Source organism: Siphateles boraxobius, unplaced genomic scaffold (genome assembly GCF_051911475.1).
Source record: "Siphateles boraxobius isolate OS27281-9 unplaced genomic scaffold, OSU_SipBor_1 86, whole genome shotgun sequence".
NCBI classification, from domain to species: Eukaryota; Metazoa; Chordata; class Actinopteri; order Cypriniformes; family Leuciscidae; genus Siphateles; species Siphateles boraxobius.
In genome coordinates this window covers 8,044,450-8,068,797 of record NW_027509215.1, presented here as the reverse complement: position 1 = coordinate 8,068,797, position 24,348 = coordinate 8,044,450, and the positions used below count along the sequence as shown (strand labels likewise).

Below are 24,348 nucleotides of genomic sequence, written 5' to 3'. Positions count from 1 at the left end.
TAGGATTTTGGCTAGTAATATGTATTTGATCAAAAATACAGAAAAAACTGTAATATTGTGAAATATTATTACAATTTAAAATAATGATTTTCTGTTTGAATATACTTTAAAATGTAATTTATTGCTGTGATCAAAGCTGAATTTTCAGCATCATTACTCCAGTCTTCAGTGTCACATGATCCTTCAGAAATCAATATAATATGATGATTTATTATCGGTGTTTGAAACAGTTCTGCTGCTTAATATTTTTCTTATAACCTGTGATACTTTTTTCATAATTATTTGATGAATAAAAAGTAAAAAAATGAACAACATTAATTTAAAATAGAAATCTTTTGTATCAATATGCACTACCGTTCAAAAATGTGGGGTCAGTCATTTTCTTTCTTTCTTTCTTTTTTGAAAGGAATGTACTTCTATTCAACAAGGATGTATTAAATTGATAAGAAGTGATAGTAAACATTTATATTGTAAGAAAAGATTTATATTTTGAATACTGTAAATGCTGTTCATATATATATATATATATATATATATATATATATATATACACACACAATAGTTTTTGTTTATGTGGAACTGATGCAAATTAGCCTTCTAGAAGACGCCTGTAACTACATACACCACCTGACCGCAGCTCGACGTGAGTGTAATCCATACATGCATCAATATAGACCACACTGATCTACTGGGTTAACCATTAGCATGCATTATTAATGATGTTACTTTGTTTAGCCATGATGATGGAAGAAGAGATGGTTTATCAACACAGAATCCACATTCATTTGAAACATTAGCAAACATATACATAAAAGTACCATGGTATTCTCTGAAAAGTATGATGCAAATCCATTGAACAGTACTGTGCATGAATTATGGTTATCATAGTAGCGGAGAATATAATAAAAACAAATGCTTTCAGGTTAATCATAACTCTGTGGACAGCATCTGTGGCACGCTGTTTATTAATAATTTCAAATAGACTTGGTATACATCTGTAAGAGTGAAGCGTGCTCACTTTATTTCCACATTTAATTTCAGCAAACTCATATAAATGTAACTGTTGTACAGAAAATCAGTAGTGCTGCTTTAGTTCAGTTTAAATGAATTGCCAACACTTCTGCTGACCAAATTCACATGGCAAATAAACTCCCGTCCAGCCTTGAGACACAAAGACGAGGAGAAAGCCTCAGAGATAAACTCATTTACAGGAGCGTGTGTGTTTGTGTATGCATCTGCGATTTTATTGAATGCTAATGTGTGCTGAACTCCCCAGGTACTCCGAGGCAATCAGCGCTCCATCATGGGCCAATTACTGGTGTAGAGGCGCTTCGAGAGGCACAGCTCAATGCAAAGCCTCCAGTCGCTCACGGGGTGACACGCATGTTTATGCATGTTTGTGAGGACGCTGACACGTCTTGGGGGGGAAGGGTTGGGAAAATGGAAGTGTTTGGTGCATGAAGAATTGAGATGTCCAAACCGCTGACAATAATTACTTGCTTTGCCATTCATTCAGACTGTAGCTGTAGTTTAAATGGTTGGGCGGTCTCACCGTGCCATGATAGAAATGTGTCAACCGATCCTCCTGTGGCGTTTATATCCAGCAGACAACTGTAGCATGCAGATTACTTCATTTATTCATTTATTATGAAATATCGGATGGTTTGTGCACTGCAAAAATTATTTTCTTACCATGCAAATATCTCAGTTCCTAGAAAAAAATTTTTGCTTAAAAAAAGTTTTTGTTTAAAATGAATGAATTATCTGCCAGTGTCAGCGTAATAAAAATAATCTTGTTTTCTCTATGAATTAAGTTTATCTTTCGGACTCCACTGGATAATTCTTTATTGTTTTAAGCATAATTATTATAATTAATCATCATGATTATGATTAAGGCAGATGCTGCCTGAATCATAATCATACACTGTTTGTTCATTGGCCAGAGGAGAGCTGATCCTGGTTTTCCACAAGGTTTTTTTTTCTCCATTCTGTCTCCTGATGGAGTTTTGTTCCTTGCCACTGTCGCCTTGGCTTTTGGTTTGCTTACTGTAGTTGGGGACATTTAATATTCAACAATATTATTGATCTGCCTTACTTAAGGTGTACGATGACGCAATTTTCATCTAGAAACAAGCTTTGTTGTATTATTTTCATGTCATCACTGTAAAGTTGCTTTGATACAATCTGTATTGTAAAAAGCGCTATATAAATAAAGGTGACTTGACTTGACATAAACTCACTAAATTTGGATACATTTCAGAAAAAAAGACTGAATATCTCAAGTGATTTTGCTTCTCAAGTAAATGTATCTTGATTTAAGAATGTTTAGATATTTAACTGTAAAACAAGACAAATATACTTAGTAAAAAAAATTTTTTTTTTCAAATAATGTTCCAAATAATGTTTTAGAAATCCTTCTAATATGCTGATTTAGAAACATTTATTATTATTATAATATTTTTGTGGGAACACATTTTTTCAGGATTCTTTGATGAACAGAAAGTTCAAAAGAACAGCATTTAAACATTTTGAGATAAAATTTCCAGTCAAAAATAATATTATAGTGATATAATAACCGTGATATAAAATTTCTGCCTGGTTTCATCATTGCTGGTTTGTTTGTGTGCTCTAGTCAAACAAAGCAGGCACAAATGGATTAGAATCAGAAAAATCACATCAAACAGCAAATATGTGTAGAACAAATAATTAGCATAGCAAATACTTGCGTCAGGTTAATATCATCTGAATTGTTTGCTTATGATTTGCAAAAGCTGAGAGTCTGAGCAGGAGCCAGGCGGTTGTTGTGTGCAGTTGTGCCGATATCCACCAGGAGGCGCTGCAAACCACCACCATCTTCTCAATCACAACACAACACACCCACTCACAGTGTTTTCAAACTACAGCATGGTTTCATCAGTCTGGAACTCTGTTCACAAAATGAACATCATCAGTGTGCACTAACTCCCTTCATGGTCAAAAGTAAAAGCCTTTCGATTGAAGCGTGACACAGCAGAATTGCACAGAATGTAGGGGATTTGTGGCTTGTTCTTTGTTTGCACTGAGAAAGGTTTCTGAAATGCCCTTCAGTGCTCGACGCCTCGTGCTTTGGTTCTTGAGCAGAGCGCACTGGAACATTACAGCCTCCAATCCTCTCCCGCTTTTATTTGTGTTGTCTATTCCAGTGCCAGGCCTTTGAGACATCAGTGCAGTGCCAGAGAGAGTGCTGGAGCAGGGCATTATGGGATATAGAGTACAGTCAGTGCCCTGTTTTTTCCATTGCACTGTCAAATAATCCTTACTAGTGCAGTTTCAAATTATCTCACTTTACCACACTGCATTTGTCTATGTATATTTAGATAATTCATCATTTTAATTTTTGCACTGCTGCTCAAAAGTATTAAAACAATAGATAAACTACTTGACATGACTAATCTATTTTGGTTTCTGGATGACTAAACGACCCTATTTCCAGGTTCAAACCTTTCAAAACTGCTGTGGCAGCATTGATGAAAAATAATTAGCTGTTTTATAACAGAAAAAGTCTATAAGAACCACTGCAAACTTCATCTGTAAGAAGTTATAGGCAATATTAGCTGAAAAATAATGCATGAATACACACTTTAAAAATGCATGCCGGAAACTATGGAACACTATTTTTAACAGAGTACTATGATTTTGTATGCACTGATCATAATTTTAGTGTGCAAATTGAGATGTTATGCCTCCTGTGTTAATTCTACATGGGGATTTCTAAGAGGTTCTAAGTGGGGATTTTTTTGTTTGTTGTTGCTTCAAATGAAGTAAATATGAAATTAGAACAGAGATGCGATTCACAATCCATTCGGAGCATGAACGACAAATAAAAACAACCACAGACTGGTATTTAGGATTAACCTACCATTTCTAGCAATGAGCAGAAACCACAACTGTGACTGTTAGCAAGATGTAATACAGGTTAAAATGCCTTCATTTCATGACACCATTCTATAGAGACACTGTCAAACTGCAGAATCAAATCCACCGACACTGGTTGCATGGCACTAAATATTCTATTCTATTCCATACCATACCATTCCATGGAATGGAAGGGAATACCGTTGTCGGGATACTTCCGATTCACGTGGCTACGCTGAATTCTCAGAGCCAGCAGGAACTGTTTTATGCAAATGAGCGGCCGGATCGCATTAAATAATTTTCTGTTAGAACGGTGTCGTGTAAGCGGCCCCTAAGTTAATAACTAATGATCGTTGTGACGGAAGTGAATCTATTAAAACTAACTTTAGCTGGACAATAACTTTATTCTAGAGCTGCTGTAAAGCCAAAACAATCTCTGTTACTTTAATTTCCTATTATCACTGTAAAACTGCTTTGAAACAGTCCATATAGTTAAAAGCGCTTTATAAATGAAGGTGACTTGACTTGACTTGACCATACCTAGATTAATCTAGATCCATACCATTCCATTCCATACCATACCATTCCATACCATTCTATACCATACCATTCCATACCATTCCATACCATTCCATTGCATACCATACCATTCGATTCCATACCATACCATTCCATTCTATTCCATTCCATTCCATACCATTCCATTCCATTCCATTCCATTCCATTCCATACCATTCCATACCATTCTATACCATTCCATACCATTCCATAGCATACCATACCATTCCATTCCATACCATTCTATACCATTCCATAACATTCCATAGCATAACATAATATACCATACCATTCCATACCATTCTATACCATTCCATACCATTCTATACCATACCATTCCATTAAATTCCATACCATTCTATACCATACCATTCCATTCTATACCATTCCATTCCATTCCATTCCATTCCATTCTATACCATACCATACCATACCATTCCATTCCATTCCATTCCAAACCAAATCATTCCATACCATACCATACCATACCATACCATACCATACCATTCCATTCCATTTAGTGGTGGGCCGTTATCGGTGTTAACGTGCTGCGTTAACGTGAGACTCCTATCGGGCGATAAAAAAATATCGCCGTTAATCTATTCTCAAAGTTGAGCTGGGTCTATACTACGCAAGCTATGATGACTTTCACCTTGATATTTTAGCGTGGATGTATACCTAGCCAAATTGCACTGTAGGGGGTAGGGATGGGAATTGAAAACCGGTTCCACTCGAAAACCGGTTCTAAGTTTTACGAACCATCGATATTGTATGCCCTTGACGTTAACGATTCCTCTTATCGATGCTCCTGCTCCGAGTCCCAGCCATAATATACACTACAGACCGCGAACTCAACTTTCCCTTTTGTCCTTTATCGGGCACCATAGCGTGACGTCCTATACGCATCTGTGTCACTTCACCATCTCCACTCTAAGCGCTGTTTTGCTCTCTCTCCCTCACACATATTAACCAAAATAAATCGACACGATTTTAAAAAGGTCGGAAGACCAAAGTTTTATGTGGAGCATTCGGAGATTTTGTTTTCCTGAATTACCGCTGGGTGTGAATTGTGCTAAAATAAGTTACCTTATCTTCTCTGAAAAGCGTTCCACACATTCAGCTGGAAGTATCAAGTACCACCTAAACGCAAAGCATCCCTTAGCTAATGCGGTAGAAGCCGGGCCAAGCACTGATGTCATGTTTGAGTGCAACCGAGGCAAGCCCGTCAGCACAGCTCTATCAGTTAGATGTAAAGATGTATCCAATAGTGAACACAAGTACATCTGATTGAACTTGATTTATTTTCATCACCAATTATCATAGTAGAACAGCTTTCTCAAGCAGTTTGTGATGCATTTTGTAAACAGGAGATGAGCCCCTGGTCTAATGCGCCACCTGGCTTGAGAAACCCGTTCTCAAAGACAGGCCTGCTTTTAGTCATTATTTGGGTAGCACACATATTCTGAATGCCTTCGACAGAATTCAAATGACCCATTTTAATCTAGATTAATCTAGATCCATACCATTCCATTCCATACCATACCATTCCATACCATTCTATACCATACCATTCCATACCATTCTATACCATTCCATACCATTCCATTGCATACCATACCATTCCATACCATTCTATACCATACCATACCATTCCATACCATTCCATTGCATACCATACCATTCCATACCATTCTATACCATTCCATACCATTCCATAGCATACCATACCTTTCCATTCCATACCATTCCATTCCTTAGCATACCATACCTTTCCATTCCATACCATACCATTCCATACCATTCCATTCCATTCCATTCCATTCCATTCCATTCCATTCATACCATTCCATTCCATACAATTCCATACTATTCTGCCGTTTTTTCTTCTTCATTCTACACTCACCGACCACTTTATTAGGTACACCCTGCTAGTACCGAGTTGGACTCACTTTTGCCTTCAGAACTGCCTTAATTTTTGATGGCAGAGATTCAACAAGGTGCTGGAAACATTCATCAGAGGCTTTGGTCCATATTGTCATGATTGCATCACACAGTTTCTGCAGATTGGCTGTCGGATGAACATCCATGATGTGAATCTCCCGTTCCTCCACATTTCAAAAATTCTCTATTAGATCTGGAGACTGTGGAGGCAGTTTGAGTTTAGTGAACTCGCTGTCATGATCAAGAAACCAGTTTCAGATGATGTGAGCTTTGTGCCTGAGCCGTTGACATAAGGCAGGATTGATCCATGCTTTCATGTTGTTTACACCAAATTCTGACTCTATCATCTGAATGTCACAGCAGAAATGGAGACTCTTGAAATGGATCTTCTATTGTCCGACATTGGTGAGCCTGTTCGAGTTATAGCCTCAGTTTTTGTTCTCAGCTGAGCACACGGAGTGACGCCTCCTGTGTGTGTCTTCTGCTGCTAGAGCTCTTCTGCTTCAAGATTTGACGTGTTGTGTGTTCAGAGATGCTCTCCTGCAGACTTCGGGGAACAAGTGCTTATTTGAGTTACTGTTGTCTTTTTATCAGCTGAACCAGTCTAGTCATTATCCTCTGACCTCTGGCATCAACAAGGCATTTTCACCCACAGAACTGCCACTCACTGGATATTTTCTTTTTTTCTGACAATTCTCTGTAAACCCTAGAGATGGCTGTGTGTGAAAATCCCAGTAGATCAGCAGTTTCTGAAATACTCAGTCTGGCACCAACAACCATGTCACGTTCAAACTCACTTAAATCCTTTCTTCCGCATTCTGATGCTCAGTCTGAACTCCAGCAGATCGTCTTGATCATCTCTACATGCCTTAATGCATTGAGTTGCTGCCATGTGATTGGCTAATTAGATATTTGCATTAACAAGCAGTTGAACATCTGTACCTAATAAAGTGGGCGATTAATGTACATCAAGGCTGTCCAAACTAGATCCTAGCGGACCACTGTCCTGAAGAGTTTAGCTCCGAGATGTGTCCCAATTCACAGGCTGCATCCTTGAAGGACTCAGCTCAGCTGTTACTAGGCATATAGAAACTGGCCTGTTGAAGTGAAACTCTGGGATCAAGTTTGGACACCCCTGGTGTAAATGGTTATTTTCTGTTCTGTTGTATTCTGTGACTCTGCTTTGTTAGATTCTATATGGCTCTGTTCAATTCTATGCGGATCTGTTCTATTCTACTCTATATTATTCTGTCTTCTTTTGCACCCTTCACTGTGTCAGAGTTGGCAATCTTTATGAAATGGTTCTGAAACCACAGCACACTTTTCAACCAACTCAACCCAAACTGCTGACAAGAAGAACCATGATTGCAGACCGTGTGGAAATCTTCCTAAAAAGCTCTCATGCCATTATGCAAATGCTGTTGGCAGGATGTATAATCCTAACAGTTCCTGTGTGCTGCCGTATCACACTATGACCAAAATGAATAGTCTATTTCACTTAGTGTGTGTGTGTGTGTGTGTGTGTGTGTGTGTGTGTGTGTGTGTGTGTGTGTGTGTGTGTGTGTGTGTGTGTGTGTGTGTGTGTGTGTGTGTGTGTGTGTGAGAGAGAGTGAGTGTGTGTTTGTTTGTTTCCCCTAGGGTAGGATTTCACGATTTAAGGCAATGTTTGAAGTGCTACTCATTCCCATTTAAATAATCCACATGCAATTTAAATCAGTCAGGTTACTAGCAAGAGTTAGAACCTGCTGAGAGAACTGGGTTTGTGTGTGTATGTGCTCTGTATTGTACTGTTCGTTTGTCTAGAATGGAAATACTCTATGCTTGCATGCACACGTGAATGATCTGTGGCATTACACCAGATGATGTGTTACTATTGGTGTAGGTATTGTCATTTTAACTAATGTTAAGTTGCTCAGTAAGATTCTGACAGTAACTGACCCGAAAGAGAAAACTCGCCTTAGAAAAATGTGTATTTATCGTTAACTAACACAAAACAAAATAACAAATAAAAAATAAATAAATAAAACTGAATATAAAAAAGCTTAAACTTAAAAAAAATGTATTTCAGCTAGTTGTCAAGAACTAAAATCTAATACTTAATAAAAACGTTATAGTCAATTTATATTTATTAAATATAAAATATACATTTATATATTTATATTAAATATAAAACTTATATAAACTTAAACTAAAACAAAAACATAATACTTTATTTAAAGTATACAGTCATATTTACATGAAATATTAAATTAATATATTAATATTCATTTAAATAAAAAAAGTATCAATTTTATTTCAGCTATTTGCCAAGACAATATTTCTCATTTTTATTTACTTTAAGTTGAAGTACTAAAATAAGTAAAACTAAAAACTAAAATCTAATACTTAATAAAACTGATATAGTCCATTTTATATTTATTAAATATAAAATTATTACATTTACATATTTATTTTAAATATAAAAAACAAAAAACAAAAAACCTTAATAAAATGATATAGACATATGCAATTTAAATGTTAAATATAAAATTACTATATTAATATTCAAATTAAATAAATAAATAAATACATACATATTTTTACATTTTAAATAGCTAGTTGACAAGAAAATACATCTCTCTTCACTTAGTTTGGGTGAATTACTAAAATAACTAAAACTAAGAACTAATAATTAATAAAAAAGTAATGTTTATATTAAATATAGTATTAACTTATTAATATTACATATAAAACAACCTTAAACTTTAACAAACAAAAAACTAATACTTAAAAAATTATAGTCATATTTATTTTAAATAATCAATCTATATATTAATATAAATATATGAATATTCATATTAAATACAAAAAACTAATTTTATTCAAGCTAGTTGCCAAGACAATATTTCTCATTTTCGTTTATTTTAGGTTGAAGTACCAAAATAACTAAAACTAAAAAAACTAATACTTAATAAAAATTATAGTCATTTAAAAAAGTGAACACAACAAAATCAGTAAAACCTTAATTAAAATTCAAATTAAACCAGAAAATATAAAAATAAAATCTAATTTAAAAAATTAAAAAAATTAAAAATATTATTTTAATGAGTAAAATAAGACTGAATTCCATGTGGACTGCTCCTGAGAATGCAATGAGAAAACACATTCTGTGATGCAACGGAGAGCATTTGTGTTCATGCAGTTGATAGCATGCCTCAGTTATCTGTGTGCACAATTCAGATTTTGTTTGTTTTTATACATGTGTGGTTGTATTTACTGTGTACAGGGACACAGAACAGGTGGATGATGGGATACCTGGGGGTTTTCCTTCTGTTGGCTCCATGTTTAGACGTCACAGAAGGAATTGCACACAGATATCCCAGTATGTTCACGCACTAACAGGATAATAAGCAGCAAGCTGCTAACATGGCGAGGAGGCGCACGCGGTTGTGGCGAAGGATCATATGGATTATAAAATCAAAGCTGTAGTTTGAAATGTCACACACACATATGCACACACTTCAGCGCAGTGTAATTAAAACCGAAGGCCTGCAGGGTATATGCTATATATAGAGCCCGTCTGACACGTGATACGGATCCTCAAACTTCCCACTTTCTGTGAGACGCATGAGCTAAAAAGTATTTAAAATAGCGGCTAACTTCCACACTATCAGATCTGTATCTAATGCCGTTATCGTTTCAAGTAATACGCTTATGAATATGCACAGAGATCCATGTGCTTTGAATACATTATCCATTCCGTAAATGAACTGGGATTCATCTAAAGAAGATGAATTACTCAAAGACGCGTTTGGCTTTTCCAACCACGTTAAAAGTGCCGAAGTAGGCCAGGATGATGAAGCTAATAAAAATCATCTTGATATTTTTCAGCCTTTTGATAATATTTGATATATATATATCTCTACATTTATGTATTTTCTCTGAAATGGCTTAAAAGGAACCATCATTTCAATGACACAGTCGTGACTGCCAAGCTGATTTAAATGATTAACGTAAGAAGTAAAACAACATTAAAAATAATCATGTTTTCCACCAAACGAGACAAGGAAGAGAGATGTTTCATCATTTTCATTTATATGCACCCAAATAATCATACAAAGTCCATTAAAAACTGTTACATGCAGACTTCTGTGCATTTTTTTAATTGATTGATTGATTGAAGCGAACAATTTATCGAATCAGAGTTTTGAACTGATTTACTCGAATTGACCATTTGAACTGATTAATATAGAAATTAAATAAATTTACCAACTCTAATGCCATGTTTACTAAAGTTTAAATAAGAAAAGCTATTAAAAACTTGGACTTAATACTTGTAAGTCACAGGACATGGAAGTTTGACTTTGTCTTTAGGAAACTTAATGGCCAAATAAAAAGTGCATGTTGGTTATATTCATAAATCACCTTAAATATATTCACTCAGCTCTACAGCAATCACACGAACTCAAAACCACAGGTTATGAGAGTGTCCTTTATAATCAAAGCCAAATATTCAAAATGCAAATAAACCGTAAAAACGGCACTCAGGTTCAATTTGATTCCTGTTACTTATATTCTGAAGAGTCCGATGGGAGCAAGAGTTCAAATTGCCCAGGAACTCGTGCGTTTTTCTGCAAGTATTCATGGGTCAGGAATTGAAATGATGTTAATGCATTATTCAGCATAGTGAAAAACGTCTCGAGACAAGGACAGCGTTCATTAATCTGAGGCTCTTAGACTTTGATTGTGTAATGCGTGTTGTGTGTGCTCACCGCGTGTGTGTAAGTACTGTAGGTGTTGCTGTAGGTGCTGAACGGCAGGGCCACGGTGGGGTTGAAGATGCCAAACTGGCCCACCATCTGTTGCATGCGGCGTATGGTCCTCTCTTTATCGGTGTCAGCGAACTTTACCACCAAACTCGACGAAGCTCCCTGCGAGAGACACGAGAACAGTTGTACACATCAGTAACATTGCAGGGTCGTTCTACAGTTTGGTGGGTTTTGGACTGAGCAGGTTAGCAGGAAACATTGTAAAAATTCAATTGTCAGAGGGAGAATCATACAAACACACGTTACATGCCATATTTACAGTACAATGTGTAACAGGGTGGACGTTTTGAGCTATGAAGCCCATTACTAGCTAGGAAAGAACAACATGCTAGCAGAAGATTAACATTTAGGAAGAATTTTACATAAAATATTACCCTATTTGGTCCCACTTTATATTAAGTGGCTTTAAGTACTATGCACTTACATTGGAATTAATAATTTGATACAATGGACTTATTGTGTATATACATGTTTTTACATTGTACTTATATTTTGAAAATACCTGCATGTAATTACAGCTGTGATTAATTTATGTAATTATATTTGTAATTACAGTTAACCCTTCCCTTACACCTTAACCCAACCTTAAACCGACCCATACCACCACACCTGACCCTAACCTCAACCGTATCACATCTCAATAGCAGCAAAAGTGTTTTACAATACAACATCAACACAATAAGTACTTTGTACTTATTTTTCGATGTAAGTACATAGTACTTAAAGCCACTTAATATAAAGTGGGACCGAAAAGTCTCCTAAAAATGGGGAGAAGAGAGAACTTTATGACTGAGTTGCTTTTCCTAAAATTAAATGATGTCACCTCTAGCAAGTCATGTAATTTAGGGCATATCTTTAGGATTTTAAAGGGGAAATAGCACCAATGTAACAGAGTCGACTGGAGTTTAAGGGACGTTAACTACTTTAATTTAAATATGTATCACAATAATTTGTATTTTATGTCAAGGAGAATAAGTAAATGTATATACTAATACTTAAAATTGCTAATTTAGAAATATATAGATACACTTTATTTCAACGTGAGGTTGAGAAAACACGATTGGGGGGGGCATTTGCCTGTCAAGTGGTTGAAAAGTTTGTGTTAAGTGGGGTACATCTGCATTAAAAACCATGCGGCATGAAAATTGATTAATATTTTAGGCAAAAAATGCAATAGGATGGCCCTGCAACATATGGAGCCCCTAACAGGACATGATGATGGAAAAAATATGAGATGGGAGTAAAAAACATATTTCAATGCTTTTACAAAGCTTCTCAGGACAAAGCGACCAATACAATTTGAACTATCCTCCTTTGCACGGTCGCTTTGTAAACAGTGAGACGGTATACTTCCGGCAACGCCGGCGACATCGAGCGTGACCTTTCAACGTGATGATGTAGTTCCTGGCGCATGGCAGATCAGGTCAAGCCGAACAATTGTAGTTAAAAAGTATATACTGTATATATATATATATATATATATATATATTTTTTTTTTTTTTTTTTTTTTGAAAATGACCCATAGTTTCCGAGATAAGACCCTCCTCCTCAGCTGTGATCGTGCACAGTCCGTTTAAGCACTTCAAAGACCTTTGAAACTGCATTGATTTGGATTTCAAAACGCTGGTTGTCAAAAAACTTAATTTCTCTTCCACTGAGGAAAGAAAGACATGGATATCTTGGATGGCATTGGGGTGAGTAAATTATTAGAATTTTCATTTTGAGGTGAACTAATTGTCATGGTTCTGCCCTCTTGCCCTTGATTTTCCCTAGTCGTGAGGCAGGATCATGACAGAATCATGTTTTTGCAAGCACATGGCTTAGTGTTCGGCCATGTGCTTGTGTTGTCTTGTTACGTTACCCCGCCCCCTTGTTATCCTTGTCCTGTCATTATTGTCTAGTCGGCTTCACCTGTCCTCGTCATTAGTGTTCTATTTAATCCCCTTGTGTTTGCTGTCCAGTGCCGGTTCATTGTTTCTCCTAGCGAGTTTCTCCTAGCGAGTTTCTCCTAGCGAGTTTCTCCCAGGCGAGTTTCTCCTAGCGTGTTTCTCCTAGCGAGTTTCTCCTAGCGATTTTCTCCTAGCGTGTTTCTCCTAGCGTGTTTCTCCTAGTGAGTTTCTCCTAGTGAGTTTCTCCTAGTGAGTTTCTCCTAGCGAATTTCTCCTAGCGTGTTTCTCCTAGCAAGTTTCTCCTAGCGTGTTTCTCCTAGCGATTTTCTCCTAGCGTGTTTCTCCTAGTGAGTTTCTCCTAGTGAGTTTCTCCTAGTGTGTTTCTCCTAGCGAGTTTCTCCTAGTGAGTTTCTCCAAGTGAGTTTCTCCTAGCGTGTTTCTCCTAGTGAGTTTCTCCTAGTGAGTTTCTCCTAGCGAGTTTCTCCTAGCGAGTTTCTCCTAGCGAGTTTCTCCTAGCGAGTTTCTCCTAGCGATTTCCTCCTAGCGTGTTTCTCCTAGTGTGCTTCTCCTAGCGTGTTTCTCCTAGCGTGTTTCTCCTAGCGAGTTTCTCCTAGCGAGTTTCTCCTAGCGATTTCCTCCTAGTGAGTTTCTCCTAGTGAGTTTCTCCTAGCGAGTTTCTCCTAGCGTGTTTCTCCTAGCGAGTTTCTCCTAGCGAGTTTCTCCTAGCGATTTCCTCCTAGCGTGTTTCTCCTAGTGTGCTTCTCCTAGCGTGTTTCTCCTAGCGTGTTTATCCTAGCGTGTTTATCCTAGCGAGTTTCTCCTAGCGTGTGTCTCCTAGCGTGTGTCTCCTAGCGTGTTTCCCCTAGCGTGTTTCTCCTAGCGAGTTTCTCCTAGCGAGTTTCTCCTAGCGAGTTTCTCCTAGCGAGTTTCTCCTAGCGTGTGTCTCCTAGCGTGTTTCTCCTAGCGTGTTTCTCCTAGCGAGTTTCTCCTAGCGAGTTTCTCCTAGCGAGTTTCTCCTAGCGTGTTTCTTCTAGCGTGTTTCTCCTAGCGAGTTTCTCCTAGCGAGTTTCTCCTAGCGAGTTTCTCCTAGCGAGTTTCTCCTAGTGAGTTTCTCCTAGCGATTTTCTCCTAGCGATTTTCTCCTAGCGTGTTTATCCTAGCGAGTTTCTCCTAGTGAGTTTCTCCTAGCGAGTTTCTCCTAGCGAGTTTCTCCTAGCGTGTTTCTCCTAGCGAGTTTCTCCTAGTGAGTACTTTGTTTAAGAAGAACGTCTTTATCTTGAATTTGCTGTTAGTTTATAGTCTAGTCTTGTCAAGTGTTTTCTAGTTTAATTATCTCTCGTTTGTTTTGTCTCTGTTTTGCCCCATCGTGGGTTTTGTTTTCCCTGTTTTGTCTAAATAAATCCAGTTTAATTGCATACTGTTTGCGATTGGGTTCATCTCTCCTCAACCTCATAACACTAATCCTTTAAGAACAAAGAATTTTTATCAGCTGAAAGGCAGAATACAAATGTTTTTATTAAGTTAGATAAACATTATATAACAGTTTCAGGTTATGTTTTAGTGTTGATAACATGTCCCATACAAACTTATAATCGTCCCACTTTTGGTTTGTTTGATGGTGGTCACCCTTAGCATCAGTCCTCTTTTGTTGTAACTGCATCCAAAAGACCATAAACCAGATCAAATCTTATGTTCCACAGAAAGAAAATCATACAGGTAATCATCGTTTACATTTTCTTTCACTTTCTTGGTGCTTATAAAAAGTGCAGTGCAACATCACACAATCACACACACACGCACACACACATTAAAAGGCTCTTGATGATTTACTGCACCACTTGACCTTTCATCCCTAAAGGCCAGAATATTCCCCTCATCTGAGAGAGAGAGAGAGAGAGAGAGAGAGAGAGAGAGAGAGAGAGACCCTGAAGGTCTGTACCTCTGGGGATTTGTAATGCCTTTGTAATGCCTGATCATTAGCCTACACAAGCACTTCAATGCAGATTATAAGTGAGAGTGAGCATCACTGAAGTGAGCACTCTGAAGGGCGCAGGCCATTAATGTCTCGTACTCTATGTGTGCATCCTACACAAAGACACACGCCACTGCCACTTTATTATGAATTAGCATTTCTGTTAGGGATGCACCAATATATGGGCCAATAATCAGTATTGATTCACTATGATCAGACATCAGCCGATTGCTTATAGTCCAGTCATTTTAAGCCAAAATGGGGGTCAACCTTGAACAAATTGCAACAGAAGCAAACTCAACTGATTTTGTATCCTCAATATGTCCAGAGTAAGGAAAAAAAAGCCCTGAAGAATTCCATTAGGGGAAAGTTTCGAAAAAGACCCAAATATATCCCATTCATACGCCTATTCATTCTTTTTCTCACGTGAAAAGGGTAAAAATTTTAACCTTTAGATATCACCATGAAAATTACTGAGTTGATTACTTACATCAAGACAAACAAAAAATGTATTACAAGTTTTTTGAAATTGTTTCTTAACATGGACAAACGGTGCATAATATAATTACGTATTAGCTAATTTGCATAATTACCCAAACAGTTCTAAACATTGGGTATAGCAGGTGAAAATGTCTTGTTGAATCTTGTTGACATATAACAGTAAACTATTTACTATTAAGGTCTGAATGGAACCCATTTAGACTACCCATGAACATTAATGCAGGAAAAAGTAGTTTAGAAACCAGCCTTTATTAATTATTATGGCAGAGATGGGAGAGCAAGTGTGACTTTTGTTTTTATGATTACTTAGCCTGCTGGAATCATGCCCTCAATTTTTTTGTGTTAACATTCCAAATAGAAAAGCCATAAAAGTCACCAAGTTTCGTGAGATTCCGATGAAGTTGTACTTTTTAAAAATTCAAGATCACATTTTTCGATCACAATTAATTGGTGTGTGTGTGTATAAGTGTGTGTATAAGTGTGTGTGTGTGTGTGTGTGTGTGTGTGCGCGTGTGTCTGTTTTGCACTCTTAATGTTTTAGGGTTTCACCCCTTTATTGCTGAGCACTCTTTTTCTGCATCGTGGCCGATTTTTACATTGTACAAAGACAGTAGAAATTCAAAACAGAACATTTTCCGGTCAGGAATGACCGATGAGAACCTGACCGCTAATTGTACACGCAAGTTAATAGCCGCTCTAAACTAATGCGCTGCTGCATTGTAACGCACATACATAGACATAGCTCATGCAGATCGTGCACACAGATTGGCTCACTCTCTCCCTTTCCCCATCATGAGTGGACACGCCCCCTACTGCTGATTGGCCCACTCTCTCTCCTCCCCCATCTTGAGTGGACACACCCCCTACTGCTGATTGTCTCACTCTCTCTCCTCCCCATCATGAGTGGACACGCCCCCTACTGCTGATTGGCTTACTCTCTCTCCTCCCCCATCATGAACGGACACACCACCTACTGCTGATTTGCTCACTCTCTCTCCTCCCCCATCATGAGTGGACACACCCCTACTGCTGATTGGCTCACTCTCTCTCCTAACCCATTATGAATGGACACACCCCCTACTGCTGATTGGCCCACTCTCTCTCCTTCCCCATCATGAGTGGACACACCCCCTACTGCTAATTGGCTCACTCTCTCCTCCCCCATCATGAGTGGACACACCCCCTACTGCTGATTGGCTCACTCTCTCTCCTCCCCCATCATGAGTGGACACACCCCCTACTGCTGATTGGCTCACTCTCTCTCCTCCCGCATCATGAACGGACACACCCCCTACTGCTGATTGGTTCACTCTCTTTCCTCCCCCATAATGTTTGTACACCCCCCCCTCCCCTACTGCTGATTGGCCACAAGTGTGTTGTGCTTCTCTGTCCGATCCACTTTCAACAGAGTTTCTCAGAAATCACTTACTGCGCCTTTAATCAAGGGAAATTATGAGTGATTGTGAGCAAAACAGGAGGATTTTAGAATTCAGTTCATGTCATTGTGAATTAAGAACATCCAAAAGATTTAGAAATCTTAATTTAATATTCAGAATTTAGTTAATGTGAGTTTATGAGTATCATTTTCTAAAATAATCATTATCATTAATCATTAAATGTACAATATGTAAGATTTTTGTAATAAAATATCCAAATATCACTTGCACAGTGTGATATATTTCCTGCAGTTGTGTACTTACAATATCCCAAAAGTTCCCAAAGATTTCTAATTTCAGAGAAATTCCAATTTTAAATAATGTCTCGTCCGTGGTCATTGTCGCTTGTCAATGATGTATTATCCCTGGTTTCCGCTCGTACTGTCAGTAACCATGGCGACAGACGTGCACAACTGCGTTACGTCTAGCTTTAATTACAAATGTAAATAAATGAATACCTGTTCTATCTCCCTACAGCATATATTTTCTTGTTCTGTAGCCATCTTCTCACATTTGCCACATAAGCACCTGTACGACAAGTAATGTAAACATGACGCAACAAGTCCCTCGCATAAATGTAATTTCGTTTATACGTAGCAAACGTTATCACAGTATTTGTGTTTGTAGTTTCAAAAAATTGCGCCAACGTTGCAGTTTGTGTGTGTCTGTGTGTGTGTTGCACATCCATAATTGCAAAGGGGATGCGATTACAACTCTATAAGTACATACATGTATCAAATAACCATTCTGAGACGTCCTGGTCCATTCTCATTTGTGTTTCTTCTGCCGGAGTCTCTCATCATCTGGGTCTGATTCCGGTTCAAACATGTACGGCTGAATGCCATACAAAACAGCGGGTCTCTCACTCTCAGCCATTCTGCTTCTACCGACTGTTTATTGCCATAGGTTTGCAAGTTACGCCCTCATCCAAAGGCTGGGTGGGGATATGCAGCTCATTTACATTTAAGGTGGTACACACCAAAACAGCTCTTTTTAAAACAGGCCCCAAAAATGACATTTTCAAATGGTTATAATAAATTAATTGTGGGGTATTTTGTGCTAAACTTCACAAACATATTCTGGGGACACCCGAGACCAATATTACATCTTGTAAAAAGGGCCATAATAGGTGCCCTTTAAAAGCAGAACACCAAATTATCAGCATCTGTAGCAGCAGATTCTAAACAATCGGACATTGTTATCAGACAATTTTGTATCGTTACATCACTAAAATATTTAGAAGTAGTAAGAAACATGAGCGTCAAATGAAGTTTTTTTTGTTAAGGTTGCTACTCTGTAAGAAGCTGGACTGTCAGGACAGGTTTGAGATCTGACAATGAACATCATTGTGACAAGCTGTAAAATGATGCTGAAATATTTTAATGCACTAAAATTGGTATGGTGGAAAGTTTCGCTCTGCAGGGCTGAAACAAACTGCAAGGCTGAGCTGTTAATGAGGCCTTTGCTAATTCAACGCATGGCTCTGAATGTGTAATGAGGAACTATTAAAATGTCCCTGAAACTCAGTACAGCTTAACACTCTCTCACTGGCTCTGGTCCAAAAGATTGTGAGCTTCTTCGCTGTCTACTGCCTTCACATGCAGCATCACTCACATGGAATTTCACAACTAAAAGTAACCAGTTTTGAATGCACTACATTAGAAGCAACTGCATCAAAATAAATTGCTATATGTAAATTATAATCAAAGTTTCCCTTGCTCTGTCTGTCATCTCAGATGGATGTTTTCAACAAGCTTCTCGCATTGCATCCTGGAATTGTCTAATTTACGTTCAGAAGTTTGGGGTCTGTAAGACTTTTTAATGTTTTTGAAAGTTGAAATTTTGAAAGAAGGCTGCATCTATTTAATAAAAAATACAGTAAAAACAGTAATATTGTGAAATGTTATTTCAATTTAAAGTAACTGCCTATTTGAATATATTTTATAATGTAATTTATTCCTGTGATGCAAAGCTGAACATTCTTCAGTGTCACATGATCCTTTAGAAATAATTATAATTTGCTGTTTTGCTGCTTAAAGAAACATTTCTGTTTATTATCATTGTTGAAAACAGTTGTGCTGCTTCATATTTTTGTGAAAACCACAATGCATTTATTTTCAGGATAATTTGATGAATAGAAAGTTCAAAAGAACAGCATTTATTTGAAATCTTTTGTAACATTATAAATGTCTTTACTGTCACTTTTGACCAATTTAATGCATAATTGCAGAATTTTTACTGACCTCAAACTTTGAATAGGAGTCTGTGATTCATTTTTTATTTATATATGAAACATATATGAATATAAATGTATAAAACAGCATATATAAAACATATATAGAACCGCATTTCAGAAAACGTGCATGCGTTATTTTGCCTTTTTAAGAGAGCATTTTATTTATTCTTTTTGCGGCGTAGTTTTTCATCTATATTTAACAGCGATTCGTCAGAAGTACAAATACAACAGCCGTTTTTAAAATTCTATCCAATGGTTGAAAGCACGGGAGTAAACACGGTCACTAGTGGGCTGTGACGGCTGTCAATCAAAATGTGGAGCGGTGATTCGTTCCATGTGTTTCTGTCAGAAAACAAATGGATAATTCGGTAAATAACATTTTAAATTTAACAGAATTTATCAACATGTTTCCTGCTGTGGTTGTTTTAATTCACATCATTTCTAAAAAATATGAAAGTTTTTGGTTTAATATATTCTTAATATATAAGACTGTCAATGATCTAAATTCATGTTGGTTTATATTTTATTTATTCATTATTTATTTTGTTGGATTTTAGTTGGACTTGGTCAGAACTGTTTCAGAAGTAGTGATCTCCTTATGATGCTGCTGCCTTTGCGCTCAGTGATGTTGAATTTAAATGACGTAAAATAAAGACATGTTATGTTACATTGTGATGTAATGGTGTTTTCTGGAAGGGATTGAAGAACAAAGAATATTTATCAGCTGAAAGGCAGAATACAAATGTTTTTATTCAGTTAGATAAACATTATATAACAGTTTCAGGTTATGTTTTAGTTTTGGTAACATGTCCCAAATTGTCCCACACAAACTTATAATATTCCCACATTTGGTTTGTTTGATGGTGGTCACCCTATTGTGGTCACGGCTAACCCAACACTTCATCACAACTTCCGCATTCAGCTAGGCTCGTCATCCATAACTCCATCAAGGTCAGCCAGGAACCTTGGGGTTGTAATTGATGATCAATTGAACTTCACAGACCACATTGCTAGATCTGCCCGGTCGTGTAGATTAGCCTTGAACAACATTAGGAGGATCAGGCCCTTCCTATCAGAGAATACACAACTCCTCGTCCAAGCGCTTGTTCTATACAGGACTATTGTAATGCTCTCCTGGCTGGTCTTCCAGCTTGCTCTGTCAAACCTCTGCAACTGCTCCAGAATACTGAAGCGAGAGTGGTCTTTAATGAGCCGAAGCAAGCACACGTCACTCCTCTCCTCACAAAATAGCACTGGTTGCCAGTTGCCGCTCGCATTAAATTCAAGGCACTGACGTTTGCCTACAGAACAACCACTGGCTCTGCTCCCTTTTATCTAAACTCATTACTTCAGACTTATGTGCCATCCAGAAACTTGCGCTCTGCAAGCGAACGTCGTCTTGTGGTGCCATCTCAAAGAGGCACACAATCTCTCACAAACTTTTACCACGTCTGTTCCCTGCTGGAGGAATGATCTGCCTAACTCAACCAGAGCGGCTGAGTCCGGAGCCACTTTCAAGAAACAGTTGAAGACGCATCTATTTCAGCAGCACTTGATCCAGTAATACTAACACTTTTTCTTCTATTCTATTTGTTATTATTAGAAAAATAATAATAATTACATATATTTTGTTAGATTAAACTGAGAAGGGTCATAGCACTTGCATATTGTTGTCTGACTTAGTTTAACTGCTTCTATTGTTCTCTTTTGTAAGTCACTTTGGATAAAAGCGTATGCTAAATCAATAAATGTAAATATAAGTGAAGATCATAACTGATAATGCTGTTTGAGCATTTAGTCTCCACATCAGATTGAATTATCTTTTTAAGTCAGATGGGATGCTATCAGAGCTCAACCCGCCAGCTGTTCTTACCCAGACATTTGGTAAAAGGTCTAAATCCATAATGAAGTTGCACCAGGCAGGAATGTAACAGATATTCAATAAGTCAAAATAAATGAGGAGAAGCTTTGTGAAAACAATATACCGTAATCACAGACATCGCTATCTGGACAGGATTAAATTAAAAGAGTCATTTGCTTTGTAATTTTGTTCAGGAAAAATAGACTTGTTTGACACAAAGCAAGTCTGTGAAACGCACTTACCTGACCTTGAGGAAACTAGTCACATTCAAATTTTAAAGAAGACCCTATTATGATCTTTTACAAAATCTTGATTTTGTTTTCGGGCTCTACTAGAGCAGGTTTTCATGCTTGAATGTTTAATGAAAATGTTTATTCTCCATTGTTACAGCTTTTCTCTTCCCAGTCAGTAACGCTCTGTTTAGTTCCTGTCTCTATGAAGCCCCTCCTTCAAAAAAGCACAACATGCTCTGATTGGTCAGCTAGAGCAGCGTGTTGTGATTGGTCAAGCGCTTCAAGTGTGTTTGGGAAATGTCCCCTTACCATAACCGCGAGTTTCAACACACTACTAAATAACTCAACCAGGGCTGCCCCTTTATTCTGCGTATGAATTATTTAAATGAGGAATACTGTGACCTGTTCGTTCCCGGAAGAAAACTCAAGACTACAATGGAGGTGTTTCAGGGAGTTCAGAAACACTGACACTGATATAGAGAATAACTCCCGCTGTGCTTTGTAATTCTTCAGACATTTTTCATGCTTAAACAGCAAGATTACACACTAAAGAAAGTTAAAAATGTAAAAAAAGCATAATATGTCCTCTTTAAGGCTTAAAATGGTGCCTACGTAGGCAGCTCACAAGGTTTTGGAACACGACTTTCAATTTTTCATTCCGTCGTCGACTATATAGATGCTTTAATTATCGGTATGCAAAGTGTGAGATACGGCCTTGAACGTTTAATTTGAGGATAATTACTCTCAAGGTTGAGCTGATCTCTAAACACACATTTACTGTGGTTCATCAGAAGCATTCCTGCACTACCTGTCTTCCTTCTCTACGACAGTTAGACACTGTCAGAGTGTGTTTTCCCTCAGTTTGATCTTCTCTAGCCCTCCCTGTCCGTTTCTTTCCCTCTACTTCTTGTCCTGCTCTCAGGGGATGGTGAAATACACCTCTTTATCTGTCTTTTCAATGTGTGGCAGAGGAATTATTCATCTGAACCTCCGAGTGTGAGATAGAGAGAGAGAGAGAGAGAGAGAGAGAGAGAGAGAGAGAGAGAGAGAGAGAGAGAGAGAGAGGTGGGAAAACATGCAGAGTGTGATAAAAAGAGTGTGAGCTGTAGAATAGAAAGGAAATGTTCAGAATAGCATACTGCCCATACTATATTTCATACATAATACATATACTGTACATTTTTCTCTGTGAAAGGAATACCCAGATGGCCCGTGAACAATCTGTAGCTTTTTTTTGGTGCTGATTTTGGCGGAAAACCTGTAGAATTCTGCAAAATAGATTTTTTACCAAAATTCTGCAGAAATTCTTAGAATTTATTAATTCTAAATAATTTATCCACCGTCATGACATTCCCAACCTGTATAACTTCTTCCATGAAGCACAAAAGGAATGTTGTAACAGAAGTTCCTTTCAGTGCAACTATTGCGACTAAAGCAGTAACGGTTCGAAATTCATGCAAAACCATCATAAAGTAGCTATAATCCAAGTCTTCTGAAATCATAAAATAGCTGTGGGAAACAGGCTGAAACTGAATATTTATGATTATTAAATATTGAAATTAATATTATGCAGTCAGTCCACCAATTAGGATCATCATTGTTTGTGCAAGTTAAATATGAAATAAAATTAAAATAAATAAAACGTTTTCTGGACAATAATATAGTAAATATATTGAATAGTTTAAGATGGTTTTTACATAGTTTGTTATTTTGATATATTTAAAAAGATATTGCCCTTTAATTATACTTTTCATTAGTAGAACATTTATATTATGCAGTCCCCTAATTAAGATTCTCATTGTTTGCATATGTGAGTTAAATATTAAATATTTTATTTGAATAAATTCATAGGTTTATGATTAATGAAAAACATAAATAAATAATAACATGCAGTTTTAAGATAAAATTTTAAGACAGTTTATATAGTTTGTTATTTTGATACATTTAAAAGATATTGCCCCTTATTTAGCTACTTTTTTGTTAGCAGGCTGTAAAATAAATAAAATTACCTCTAAAATGTTGTTTAGAGGTAACAACAACCCCTATTTAGAGGTAAGAATCTCCCCCTAATTGAAGATTCAAATTTTTGTTATTCGCAAAAACAAACAAACAAACAAACAAACAAACAAACAAACAAAAAACAGTATGCACTGCAGTATGCTGTAGTCTTGAACAAGTTTCAATCCCTCAGAAGCCTATGGAGGAGTGATCCAGCTCTCAGATTTAATCAAAAATATTTTAATTCGTGTTCTGAAGATGAACGAAGGTCTTATGGGGTTGGAACAACATGAGGGCGAGTAATTACTGACAGAATTTAAATTTTTGGGTGAACTATCCCTTTAATGTGATTGGATGTAAAGTCTTGGTTCCAACACATCGTGGTCTTGGTCTCGGTTTAGGCAGTACACTAGTGTGTAGTAAGCTAGTACTCCATTCAGAAGAGAAGGTAGGATGACAACAGCCCATTTGCACTTATATTGGCTCAACATGACAGCAGCTCACTGGCTTCAACATCAGCTGTGTGAGTGCGCTCGCTGTTACATAAACGTGTGTGTTCACAAACGACATCGAGAGTTTATGTGTTGAGGCATATCATATCCATTCAACATTTTTGGTCAAAATGTATATGAATGTGTTGGAGAAAGTGTATTTTTAGGTAATTTTATCATGTGAATAAATGTCTAAAAGTAAAATCTTGTCATCTCTCACTTAATACGAGATCATAAAGCTTCATGTGTGTATAGTACTCACAGGCATGGTCTGACTCCCGTGCAGCCCGCTGATGGCAGACTGAGCCTCGGTGTGTGTTGAAAACTTTACAAAGGCACAACCTGCAAATACACACACAGACATACACACACACACAAGCATAGAAATAATGAGGAACAGCAGTGGAGGTTTTCTGCAGAGAACTGTGTGTCTCTGCAACACTGATGAGAGAGAAGACGTGCACACAAACACTCACACTCACTGCTGTTTCTAAGGATGTGTTCACACTTGGCATGTTTGGTTGGATTAA

General features: G+C 37.3%; 1 protein-coding gene across 2 annotated transcripts in view; it reads right to left on the bottom strand.

Moving 5' to 3' along the window:
* The window catches only part of LOC143731314 (CUGBP Elav-like family member 5), a 224,452-nt gene that overhangs the window by 37,840 nt on the left and 162,264 nt on the right, over positions 1 to 24,348 (bottom strand). For both annotated transcript variants that reach the window (XM_077222155.1, XM_077222156.1), the window contains exons 5-6: positions 24,081 to 24,160; positions 11,145 to 11,303 (exon numbers count right to left, since the gene is read on the bottom strand). In XM_077222155.1, coding sequence (XP_077078270.1) covers positions 11,145 to 11,303; positions 24,081 to 24,160 — 239 coding nt within the window. The remainder of the gene's footprint in view (positions 1 to 11,144; positions 11,304 to 24,080; positions 24,161 to 24,348) is intronic.